Consider the following 12,148-nt stretch of genomic DNA (forward strand, 5'->3'; position numbering starts at 1 on the left):
CGTATGCCAGGTTACCATTTGGTGTCAGTTCTAGCCCAGCAATATTCCAACGGACTATGGAGGGCATTCTGCAGGGCATTCCAAAGGTGGCCGTGTACTTAGATGAGATTCTGCTAACAGGAAGTGACGATCAGGATCACTTAAAAACACTGGACAAAGTGCTACAGCGGCTGGAAGAGGCGGGACTACGCCTGAAACTGAGTAAGTGTAGTTTCATGGAGAAGGAAGTTACATTCCTGGGACATCGGGTGGATGCCACAGGCCTACATCTATTACCAGGGAAAGTGCGGGCAGTGCAGGATGCACCTGCACCCACCTCAGTGACTGAACTGAAAGCCTATCTAGGGCTCCTGAATTATTATAACCGGTTTCTTCCAAACTTATCGATGCTGCTGGCACCCCTGCACAAACTGCTGAGAAAGGAGGAGCCATGGTGTTGGGGGCCAGAGCAAGCGAAAGCGTTTCAGCAGTCAAAGGAGCTACTTCAGTCCAGCAGGGTGTTAGTTCATTACGACGAGAAGAAGGAGCTGATAATGTCCTGCGACGCATCACCCTATGGAGTGGGGGCAGTGTTGGCCCACCGCATGCCAGATGGAGCAGAAAGGCCCATCGGGTTTGTTTCACGCACGCTCACAGCTGCGGAAAAGAACTATTCACAGCTTGATAAAGAGGGGTTGGCCATTATATTTGGAGTAAAGAAATTCCATAAGTACATATGTGGGAGGAAGTTTGTAATCAGTACTGACCACAAGCCTCTTATTAGCTTACTGAATGAGATGAAAGCGGTGCCTCAAATGGCATCACAGAGAATAATGAGATGGGCAGTAATACTAAGAGCCTATGAATATGTGATCACGTACAGAGCCGGCAAGGAAAACGGGAACGCGGATGCTCTCAGCCGCCTGCCCCTCTCAAAATCTCCTCGCAGTACTTCCCCTGAGGAGCATGTCCTGATGCTGGATCAGGAGATCAGTCCCCTGATGACTTCAGCGCAAATCCAGGGCTGGACAGCCAAGGACCCCGTTCTGTCAAGGGTCCGTGAGTATGTGTTGAAAGGCTGGCCAGATCACCGTGAGGGACCGGAGTTCGCGCCGTACAGACAGAGACAGCATGAGCTCAGTGTCCAAGATGGATGTGTGCTATGGGGAGCACGCATCATAGTCCTAGAGCAGGGACGCTCTACTTTGATGGAACAGTTGCATCAATCGCACCCAGGAATGACTAGAATGAAAGGACTGGCTAGGAGCTACCTGTGGTGGCCTAACTTGGATGCTGAAATTGAGTCAAAGGTAAAGTCATGCACTATATGTCAGGAACAGAGGAAAGCACCTGCCGGGACACCACTCCATCCCTGGGAGTGGCCCAGCAAACCCTGGAGGAGAATTCACATAGACTATGCGGGACCTTTTATGGGAAAAATGTTTTTGGTGCTGGTTGACGCTCACTCAAAGTGGATCGACGTTTATCCAGTGAGCTCTGCAACAACTGATGTCACACTGAATTGTCTCAGGAACAGCTTCAGCACACATGGTATTCCAGAAATGATTGTATCCGACAATGCACAGTGTTTTGTTAGTGAAGGGAGCAAAGAATTCATGGTAAGGAATGGAATCACACATGTCACCTTGGCTCCATATCACCCAGCCTCAAATGGGTTAGCCGAGCGAGCCGTGCAGACTTTTAAGGAGCTCATGAGGAAGAGCTCAGGTGACACCCTGGAGACCAAGCTCAATAGAGCCTTGTTTAGTTATCGTATAACAACCCAAGCTACCACGGGGCTTTCTCCGGCTGAGTTGATGATGGGGAGAAAGTTGCGGTGCATGTTAGACCTGATACACCCAGATCTCAAAAGCAAGGTTGAGACAAAACAAACAAAACAAAAAGCGTACCATGATAAACATACTAAAGCTCGCCATTTCGCCATAGGGGACTCTGTGTACACCCGGAACTTCGGTTATGGACCTAAATGGATACCAGGACTAATCCAGGACATTACAGGACCTGTGTCGTACTCCGTGTTACTAGGGGATGGTCGAGGGGTTTGTCGACATGTGGATCAGCTTTTCAGCCAGCAGCAGGGGGAACTGCCTCAGATGGAACAAAGGGCAGTAGAGGAGGCTGTTCCAGGACCCAGCACGGCTTATAAGGTGCCAGTGGACACTGGTACTGCCAGGCCACAGCGGGACAGAGTAAAACCAACATCAGAGACTACTCCAATCTCAAGTGCGAATGAATCTGAGAATCCACCACAAGTGGAATTAAGACGTTCACAAAGGATTCGCAAGCAACCAGAAAGACTTATACAAACCTGTTAAATTAGTCAGGGGTTAACCATGGTTAGAGCATACTGGTTAATTAAAACGTAGTACCTAGTAAGGGTTATTGTTTAAGAATTGCATACGGCAATCTTAAGGGGGGAGGAGTGTAGTAACCTGGGAGGTTATGAGTAACCTGATCCACCAGGTGGTGCTGTGGCAATTGGTCTCCTGAGTTAAGTCTGATCTGTACTGTGGTACTCTTTGTTTTTGCTGCCTCATGGCAGAAGCTTTTATGTGCAAGTGTTGATTAAACCATGTTACGGAGTTAACTGGTGTCCGTCTCCATCTATGGCCACCTCAAGATACCACAGGTACAGATGAGGGAGGTCATTTTGCTTAGCCTCCCACAGTTGTCCCTCGAAGATCTTTCCCCCCGGTAACAGCACCTAGCTCTCTCTTGAATGATTGAAGGGTTCTTTGGCACTGAATGTTGTGTTCTGCTCACATGGTCTCAGTTACACCTCAGGAAGCAAAGCAAAGAACCAGTCAGAATTAATCTATACAGAAGCAAAATACTGCGGATGCTGGAAATCTGAAATAAAAACAGAAAATGCTGGAAATACTCAGCAGTATCTGTGGAGAGAGAAACCGAGTTAACGTTTCAGATCAATAATCTTTCATCAGAACCGGATGAAGTTAGAGATTTAACAGTTTATAAGCCAGTGCAGAGCTGAGGATAGAACAAAGGGGAGAGAGATCTGTGATCGCATAGAGGGTCTGAGTGATTAAAGGACAAAAATAATGATGGTGCAAGGCAAAAGCGGGTGATAATGGGAAAAGTAAAGAAACAAAAGATGGGTCCAGAAGATATGTACTTGGTTGCAGCAGAATAGCAGAGAATTAATATATATATTGACAACAACCCAGTACAGTGTCATTTTATTTTGTTTTCCTTTTTCAATGTGATAGATATTTTTGTGAAAGTGAAATAATTCAATGCCACTCGACCATCGTTTTTAACTTGTTGCCTCTCTCTTTCCAGCTCATCCTTACTGGATCCAGGCAATCAATGACACCGTGCACGACATCGAGAGTGACCTAATCTGGCCCTGTGAAGCAGGAGGCAAACCCCAGCCCACCTACAGATGGTTCCGGAACGGAGAGCCGGTGTATGGGGTACGAACCTGTGCTTGCATTCTCGCAGTGGGGCTCAGCGGTTGCAGCTGCTGCACGCTCCCCTTGTACACAATAGAAAGATGAGAAATGAAGATGTCTGTGAATCTCTGTGCCTGCTGTCGAATAGAAGTGGTGTGTTTATGTTTCTCTATCTCTGTTGCAGTTCTAGAGAAGTCCTTTCCCTCATGTTTAGTCTGTAAGAATGTCCCAAGCACATAGCCAACGATTTAGGATTTTTTGCAAGTATAAATATTTGCCTCTTTCTTTCTCCAGGTCCTTGGCGTGAAAGTGATAAGCTCTTCAGTGCATTGCTAAGAATAATCAAAAGCTCTGTGAAGTTTTAGATTAAATGTTGCAAAGTTCCGTTTTTCAGCAATGTGTTTGTTTTAACTGTGTCTAGGGCCGATTCCGAGTAACTAGAGGGGAGCTGCGAATTTCCCGACTGACCCTAGACGATTCCGGAATGTACCAGTGTCTGACGGAGAACAAACACGGATCACTGTATTCCAACGCTGAGTTGAAAGTTTTGGGTTAGTATTCTGCAAAAAGTACAGCACGGAGTTCAGTACAAATTTTAATATTTGTTAGGTTATGCTAAAACATTGTAAATCACTGGTTAGGCCCCAGCTGGAGTACTGTGTCCAACTCTGGGCACCGCACTTTAGGAAGGATGTCAAGGCTTTAGAAAGGGTGCAGAGGAGATTTACTAGAATGGTACCAGGGATGAGAGACTTCAGTTATGTGGAGAGACTGGAGAAGCTGGGGTTGTTCTCCTTAGAGCAGAGAAAGTTAAGGGGAGATTTAATAGAGGTGTTCAAAATTACATAGGATATACAGCACAGAAACAGGCCATTCGGCCCAACCAGTTCATGCTGGCATTTATGCTCCACTCAAGCCTCCTCCCGTCTTTCCTCATCTAACACTGTCAGCCTCTATTCCCTTCTCCCTCATGTGGTTATCTAGCCTCCCCTTAAATGCATCAATACTATTCACTTCAACCACTCCCTGTGGTAGCGAGTTCCACATTCTCACCACTCTCTGGGTAAAGAAGTTTCTTCTGAATTCCCTATTTGATTTCTTGGTGACTATCTTATATTGATGGCCTCTAGTTTTGCTCTTCCCCACAAGTGGAAACATTCTCTCTGTATCCACTCTATCAAAACCTTTCATAATTTTAAAGACCTCTATTAGGTCACCCCTCAGCCTTCTCTTTTCAAGAGAAAAGAGACCCAGCCTGTTCATCCATACCCTCGCATTTCTGGTATCATCCTTGTAAATCTTTTTTGCATCCTCTCCAGTGCCTCTATATCCAAGGGATATGGTGACCAGAATTGTACGCAGTACTCCAAGTATGGCATGGGGTGATGAGGGGCTTTGATAGAGTAGATAGGGAGAAACCGTTTCCAGTGGCAGGAGGGTCGGTAACCAGAGGACACAGACTTAAGATTATTGACAAAAGAACCAGAGGGGGAGATGAGGAGAAATCTCTTTAATCAGTGAGTTGTTATGATCTGGAATGCACTGCCTGAAAGGGCGGTGGAAGTGGATTCAGTAGTATTTTCAAATGGAAATTGGATATATACTTGAAAAGGAAAAGTTTGCAAGGCTATGGGGAAAGAGTGGGGTTATGGGACTAATTGGATAGTTCTTTAAAAGAGTCGGTACAGGCACGATGGGCTGAATGGCCTCCTGTGCTGTATGATTCTATGTAAGGCTATCCAAGGGATATGGAGCTAAGGCGGGTAAATGGAGTTGAGGTGCCGATCAGTCATGATCTAAATGAATGGTGGAGCAGGCTCGAGGGGCTGAATGGCCTACTCCTGTTTCTCAAGTTCAGTTCACAGGGTGGGGCAGTGTCACCCTGTGATTTCTGGTCTGCACTCCCCTCGTTGCCTGCGATTTAAAAAAAAAAGCAAACTCAAGGGTATTTGGAGGGAAAGTAAAATCGGAGCAAGGAAAAAATGGTTTTGCAAAGAAAAAGCTTTCTTTTAATTCGCAATGGTTCTGGTTTTCTAATCCTGTTCCGTGTTTTTCTTTAGCTTTGGCACCAGACTTTAGGCTGAACCTGGTAAAGAAGAAGCTGTTGGGGGCCAGGGGAGGCAAAGCGATAATCGATTGCCAACCCAAGGCTGCTCCCAAGCCAACCTTCTCGTGGAGTAAGGGCACTGAGCTCCTCAAGAATAATTCAAGGTCAGTAAAATGGATCCACTTCCAAATGTGATGAACGAGATGTCATGTGACATCTAGGTCTCTGTCTCGGCAAGGCGTGGGCAACATTTTTGGCGCGTAATTCAGCTAAACTGGGCAGCTTGTGATCTTCTCAACTTTAGCAGTTGTACTTTAACCAATCTTTTGAATTAGAAATGGCGAGCGCTGGAAATACACAGCAACCGAAAAGATGAGGGGTCTTGGGCGGCAGAGCAGAAAGAGTGGTATTGTATCTGGCACCAGTTCCATTGACTTCAATAGAATTGAATATCAAGTGGGACGTATACCACATGACGGATGCGATAACACCTGCTTAGCACTACCGTCCAAGACGAACTTCGACCCCAAAGTTAACATTTCGGTTCGCGACCCGGACCGGGGTTTTCTGCTCAGCAACCTGCGATAGTCTGTCCATTCGTTTTAATGGGAGAAATATCTTGGCCTGGCAGGCACAAGATACTGTTTATCGGGATAAGCAAATCAAGAAGGAGGTGGGAGAATGGAATGGCAGGTTACATAGAAACATAGAAGATAGGAGCAGGAGTAGGCCATTCGGCCCTTCGAGCCTGCTCCGCCATTTAATGAGATCATGGCTGATCATCCAAATTCAGTACCCTGTCCCTGCTTTCTCCCCATATCCCTTGATCCCTTTAGCCTTAAGAAATATATCCAACTCTTTCTTGAATATATTTAATGAACTGGCCTCCACCGCCCTCTGTGGCAGAGAATTCCACAGGTTCACCACTCTTTGGGTGAAGAAATTCCTCCTCATTTCAGTCCTAAATGTCCTACCCCTTATCCTTAGACTATGACCCCTGGTTCTGGACTCCCCGACCATCGGGAACATCCTTCCAGCATCTAGTCTGTCCAGGCCTCACAGAATTTTATAGGTTTCGATGAGATCCCCTCTCAATCTTCTAAACTCCAGTGAGTATAAGCCCAATCGACACAATCTCTCCTCATACGTCATTCCTGCCATCCCAGGTATCAGCCTGGTGAATCTTTGCTGAACTCCTTCCATGGCAAGAACATCCTTCCTCATAAGGCGACCAAAACTGCACACAATACTCAAAGTGCAGTCAGGTTGAGGTGACGAATGTTAAACCCCAGCAGCCTGTGCTTGGATTGGAAAGCTGGACGCAGCTGAAAAATGTTGGTTGATCTGCGATGGTCATTTCAGTCAAGCTGCGGAAAAATGTGAACTAGACGGCAAGCGAGTAAAACAGCTCCAAAATAGAGAGGAGCTCCTTGGAATGTGAATGGGAGACAGTGACAGGACAATGGGGCAAAGTAGACCAGACCTGGATTCTGAAGTAAAAAACAGAGAATGTTTTAAACACTCAGCAGGTCAGCATCTGTAGAGAGAGAAACAGAGTTAATGTTTCAGGTCAATGACCTTTCATCAGAACTGGAAGGTGTTCGAGATGCACAGCATTTAACCAAATACTGAGCCAGGGAAAAGGAGGGGAGGGGAGGGGAGGAGAGGTCTGGGATAGGGTGGAGGGCAGCAGTGATTAAATGACCACAGTGATGATGGCGCAAGGCAAACGGAGGTGATAATAAGAGATGTATAGAAACAAAAGATGAGTCCAAAGGAGGTGTAAATGGTTACAGCAGAATAGCAGAGGGGGAGGGAACATGGAAAAGCTAACGAAGAGCAGAAGGCTCCCGTGGCCCGGGAATATGGCGGAAGAAAGGCAACTAGACCCCAGGGTTGTGGACCACCCTGTCGGCTGTGTACTGGGTTCTGAAGTGCTGCTTTTGAATATTTCTCTGTGTATCTTCTTCCGCTTTTCTATCCGGGAAAGCCATGTGTACTCAAGAGCTTTAGTGCGATGCTCCTATCAACTGCATGACCACCAACGTTTTTGTAGATTGACGTCAGTTGCTAGGAAACACATCGATTCTTCATGTTCTGTGGACACTGTGGTTATATACAAGTAGTAATCACAGTCCTGACCCGACCTAGTAGTTGGATAGCCCTATGGTTTCTTTTGATAGAATAGAAAATACTGTTTAGCTTCACATAAATAATGTGTGTCCAGTTTTGTCGAAACAAACATGTTAATTTGACTTTGATCGACACCACTGAGTCACGCCAATTATGTGTTGCTGCAGCGCTGACATGATCATTGTCTATTCATAAGACTCTCATCTGATGCGGCGTCTTCCAGCCACCACATCCGCCCCCCACCTCCGGCATTAACATCAGAGCCCTTCCTGCCGGTGATGGGCTGCAGCTATAGCGTCAGTGCCAATTCCTCTGAAAGGCTGACTCAGTTACATCACCTTTAACAAACAGGGAGTCCTGCACATTACAAACCCACTTAGCAAAGAAAATCAAGGCAGCTTTGGTTCATATTTCCCACAGCCAAGGGATCTAGTTTCGCTGTGGCAGTGTACGATTGTCTCTGTCTTTACCTCCTTCCTCTGTGACGCTGCCCTTTATTCACCGCCTCCCCGTGGAGCTAAAGGACTTAACACGTGAAGGACTGCAGGCACTGGGCCACAACTTAACTCCATGCTCTGTTGAGTTTGTTAAAAAGATTGATAGTGCTGATAATAAACTAAGAGAACCTATAATTGTGCGCTTACTGTAACAATTCTCTGTAACACTCTGTGTGACACATAATCATACCCAAATTTATTCTAGTTTATGCAAATTCCCATTATTTTTCTCCAATTGGCTGATTCTAACGTATAACTCTGGTACTCTCAAGCTGCCTCCTACCTCTGTTCTGCACCTGCTTCCTCTACTTGCCTCTCATTGGCCGATTCTAACATATGACCCTAGTTTGCACTCTCCCTGCCTGCACATCTGCTTTCTCTCTCTCTCTGTCTCTCTCTCTCTCTGTCTCTCTCTCTCTCTGGTTCTCTCTCTTTCTCTCTGAATCCTCAATCTCTCACTATCTCACTCACTCACTCTCTTTGTGTCTACCTCACTCTCTGTTCGCATCTCAATCTTTTTTCTTTCTATCTCTCTTTACTACAACAACAACAACTTATATTTATATAGCACCTTTAAAGTAGTAAAACGTCCCAAGGCACTTCACAGGAGCGTTATCAAAACAAAATTTGACCGAGCCGCATGAGATATCAGGGCAGATGACCAAAAGCTTGGTCAAAGAGGTAGGTTTTAAGGAGCGTCTTAAAGGAGGGTAGAGAGGCAGAGGGGTTTAGGAAGGGAATTCCAGAGCTTAGGACTTGGGCAACAGAAGGCACGGTCACCAATAGTGGAGAGATTATAATCAGGGATGCTCAAGAGGCCAGAATTGGCAGAGCGCAGATATCTCGGGGGATTGTAGGTCTGGAGGAGATTACAGATATAGGGAGGGGTGAGGCCATGGAGGGATTTGAAAACCAGGATGAGAATTTTAAAATTGAGGCGTTGCTTAACGGGGAGCCAATGTAGGTCAGCGAGCACAGGGGAGATGGGTGAACGGGACTTGGTGCGAGCTAGGACAGGGGCAGCAGAGTTTTGGATGATCTCAAGTTTATGGAGGGTAGAACTAGGGAGGCCGGCCAGGAGAGCACTGGAGTAGTCAAGTCTAGAGGTAGCAAAGGCATTGATGAGGGCTATTTTTGGAGGTGAGGGAGGAGGGGAGGAGGAGGCAGGGGAGGGTGGTCTAAGACGGTTCGTGGTGAGGAAGAGAAGCCTGGTGTTATCTTTGTCTTCCCGGATGATCTTAGAGCAGTGGGTAGCTTTAGCGATGTCGAACAGGACCCGATAATGCTTTATGTAACCCAGCCATATCTGGTGATGGATGGTGAAACTAGTTGTCCGCCAAAGACGTTCAAATTTGCATCCCTTGGATTTAAGAGAGCGGAGACGAGGTGTATACCAGTGAGAGAGTGTAATGATTTAATGGGGACAAGGGCATCAGAGATGGTTCTGACGATGTGATTTAGCAAATCAGTAGCTGCAGAAATGTCAGGAAGAATTGTAGGCCAAAGGCTAGATCATTTGGAGTTTGAAAGTGCAGTGGTAAGGGACTTGAGGGAGAGTTTTTTCCGGGGTGGACACAGAAAGTTGTGGGGTTGGGAGGGGAAGGGGTATATGGGTAGAGAGCGATATAAGGAAATGATCAGAGATTGCTTTATCAGTGATAGCTACCGTGTGAGTAGCGAGGCCACATGAGGTGACTTCTCTCTATTGCTCTACTTCTCTGCCTCTCTACTTCACTTTCTATCTCTACTTCTCTCTGTACCTCTCTCTCCCGCTATACCTGCCTCTTTCTCTCCTTCTCTCTTTTCGCTTTATTTCTCTATATCTCTCTTTTTTCTCTCCCCTCTATCTATCTTTCTGTCTCCCTCTCTCTATCTTACTCTCTCCCTCTCTCTCACTCACTCACTCTCTCTCTCTGTCCCTCTCTCTGTCTCTCTCACTGTCTCTCTGTCTCTCTCTGTGTTTATCTCTGTCTCTTCCTCTCTCTCACTCTGTCTCTATCTCTCTCTCTCTCTCTCTCTCCATCTGTCTCTCTGGCCATGATTTTCCCTACCTCGGCAGGCCCGGTATGGCCGGGGTCGGTGGCCAATCCCGACCTCGCTGATGGCTTCAGCCCGCTGTGTAGAATTATTTTTACATTGATTGGGCTTGTTAAGCCCGCCCAGCTCGCTTGCAGGCCAATTGAAGGAAGCGGGTCTGATGACGTCACTTGATGACGTGTCATCAGCCGGTTTCCTTAAAGGGACCATGCGCAAATTGATTTTGACAGTTGTGCTGTCAGTGTTCTACAGCATTGAGGTGCTGCAAACACTGACAAGCACTGCACAGAGGTGCACGGCTGCACCCAGCCTCTCCCATGACAACCTCCATATGCTTATCGAGGGAGTAACAGCACACAGGGAGGTCCCCTTCACTTCCACTGGGCGGAAGAGGCCTCCCCAGGAGATCAATGCAGCCTGGTTGCACATTGCACAGGAGGACACAAGCAGGGATGTCATCAGGAGGACCAGGCTGCATTGGCGCAAACCTTTCTCAGTCGATCACGAAACGTTACCGCAAAGCCACACTCAACCTCATCCTGCTGTGCCACTCATCACATCCCCCTCACTCTGCCTTCCCTACCCTACTCCTGCACATCTTTACTCACACCAACTTACCTTGCACCTCCACCCATCCCTCTCTATCTACATTATCACGTCCCCATCTCACTAGCCACCCCTCACACTCACCCTCATCCTACTGCAAGCATACCAACTAACAACACACCAGGGTTGGCACTTATGTGTTTTAGCCAATGTTCATGTGAAATTTATGTTAATGTGGTGTCAAACATTAAAATCCTTATTTTAAACACTTTGCATTCTTGGACAGATTTGTGTGCACCTTTGGAAGTGGCTTAGTGAGTTGCAGTGAATGGTGAGACATAATGGTACCTCCCGCAATGGTGATGAGTGTGAAAGGAATGGCTTGGGCATTGTAGGGATGCTTTATGGTGTTGGTGTGGGGTGGTGCCAACCTGGCGCATCATGCGCCAGCCAGGGTGTACAGCGTCAAGTGAAGTAAATCTGGCCATGGTGAGGCCATCCCTGGCCTCCTGGGCAGCAATGTGGTCGGGTGCTGATGCCCTGTGTCTTGTGCAGAATTAGTTGATTGCAGAGAAAGTTGGTGTTGTTGTTGGTGCTGCTGGTGTTGGGGCTGATCGTGGTGGGATTCTGAGGACCAAGGTGAGATAGTTTTAACAGCACCGATGCTGATGTAATAGATGGCTAGTGAAGTAGAGCTGACAGAAGCGATCTGTCAATGGGGAGAGAGGCTGCTCCAATGAGGTGACACTGGATAGAGAGTTTACTCCAAACACTTAGAACCTGCATAAAGCTCAATCTGTCTTCCAAATGCAGTAAGCAACAGCTTCTGAGCTTGGAAAGTAGACAGCTGTGAGATGGGAGCTTTTATAGCACATTTGCAGCTGTCAAATAAAGAGATAATTTCATGGTGTCACAACTCCCGAACAGCGTGGAACCCGTGGGCGACCTCGAAAATTTAAAGGTGAGCTCAAAATACTTTTCAAGTGGCTCTTAACAAGTTCATAATGACCTAAATTGCCTCCCCTGCCGCTGTGTGTCGGGTCTGTTTAACGTTGACAGACCCGACATCTGGGAAAGTCGCGTGGTGGCGGGTTGACAGCGGGTTCCCGACCCGCTGTGGAAAAAAAAATGTCTCCACCCAACCCGCCACCAAACGCGCCTGCTGACCTCCCAAAAAATGCCACCCATCTCTATCTCTATCTCTAAGCCTGGACAGCCTCTTGTTTGAGCCGACCATGGCGTCCTGCATGAGGCCTATTGTCCGAGCCGTCTCGCAGCATCCTCTCATCAGAAAAAAAAATACCATAATAAGCAACGGAATGATAGTTTCCATGGAAACAGTTTATATATTCACGGAATTACAATCTGAAAATCCAGTGACAATACTGTGCAATCAAAATATACTTTTACTCAGTCATCATGCATTAGTTAGTGTCTTTGATAATATATATTCTGTAGCAAAATACTACGGATGC

At 46.8% G+C, this 12,148-nt stretch overlaps 1 protein-coding gene across 6 annotated transcripts in view; it reads left to right on the forward strand.

Moving 5' to 3' along the window:
- Positions 1–12,148, forward strand: part of cntn1b (contactin 1b) — a 1,036,112-nt gene that overhangs the window by 465,973 nt on the left and 557,991 nt on the right. For all 6 annotated transcript variants that reach the window (XM_086008675.1, XM_086008680.1, XM_086008681.1 and 3 more), the window contains 3 exons: positions 3,301–3,434; positions 3,835–3,964; positions 5,474–5,624. In XM_086008675.1, the coding sequence (XP_085864801.1) occupies positions 3,301–3,434; positions 3,835–3,964; positions 5,474–5,624 (415 nt within the window). The remainder of the gene's footprint in view (positions 1–3,300; positions 3,435–3,834; positions 3,965–5,473; positions 5,625–12,148) is intronic.

This window comes from Somniosus microcephalus, chromosome 16 (assembly GCF_052327205.1).
Source record: "Somniosus microcephalus isolate GS21.2 chromosome 16, FLI_Smic_1.0, whole genome shotgun sequence".
Taxonomy (NCBI): domain Eukaryota; kingdom Metazoa; phylum Chordata; class Chondrichthyes; order Squaliformes; family Somniosidae; genus Somniosus; species Somniosus microcephalus.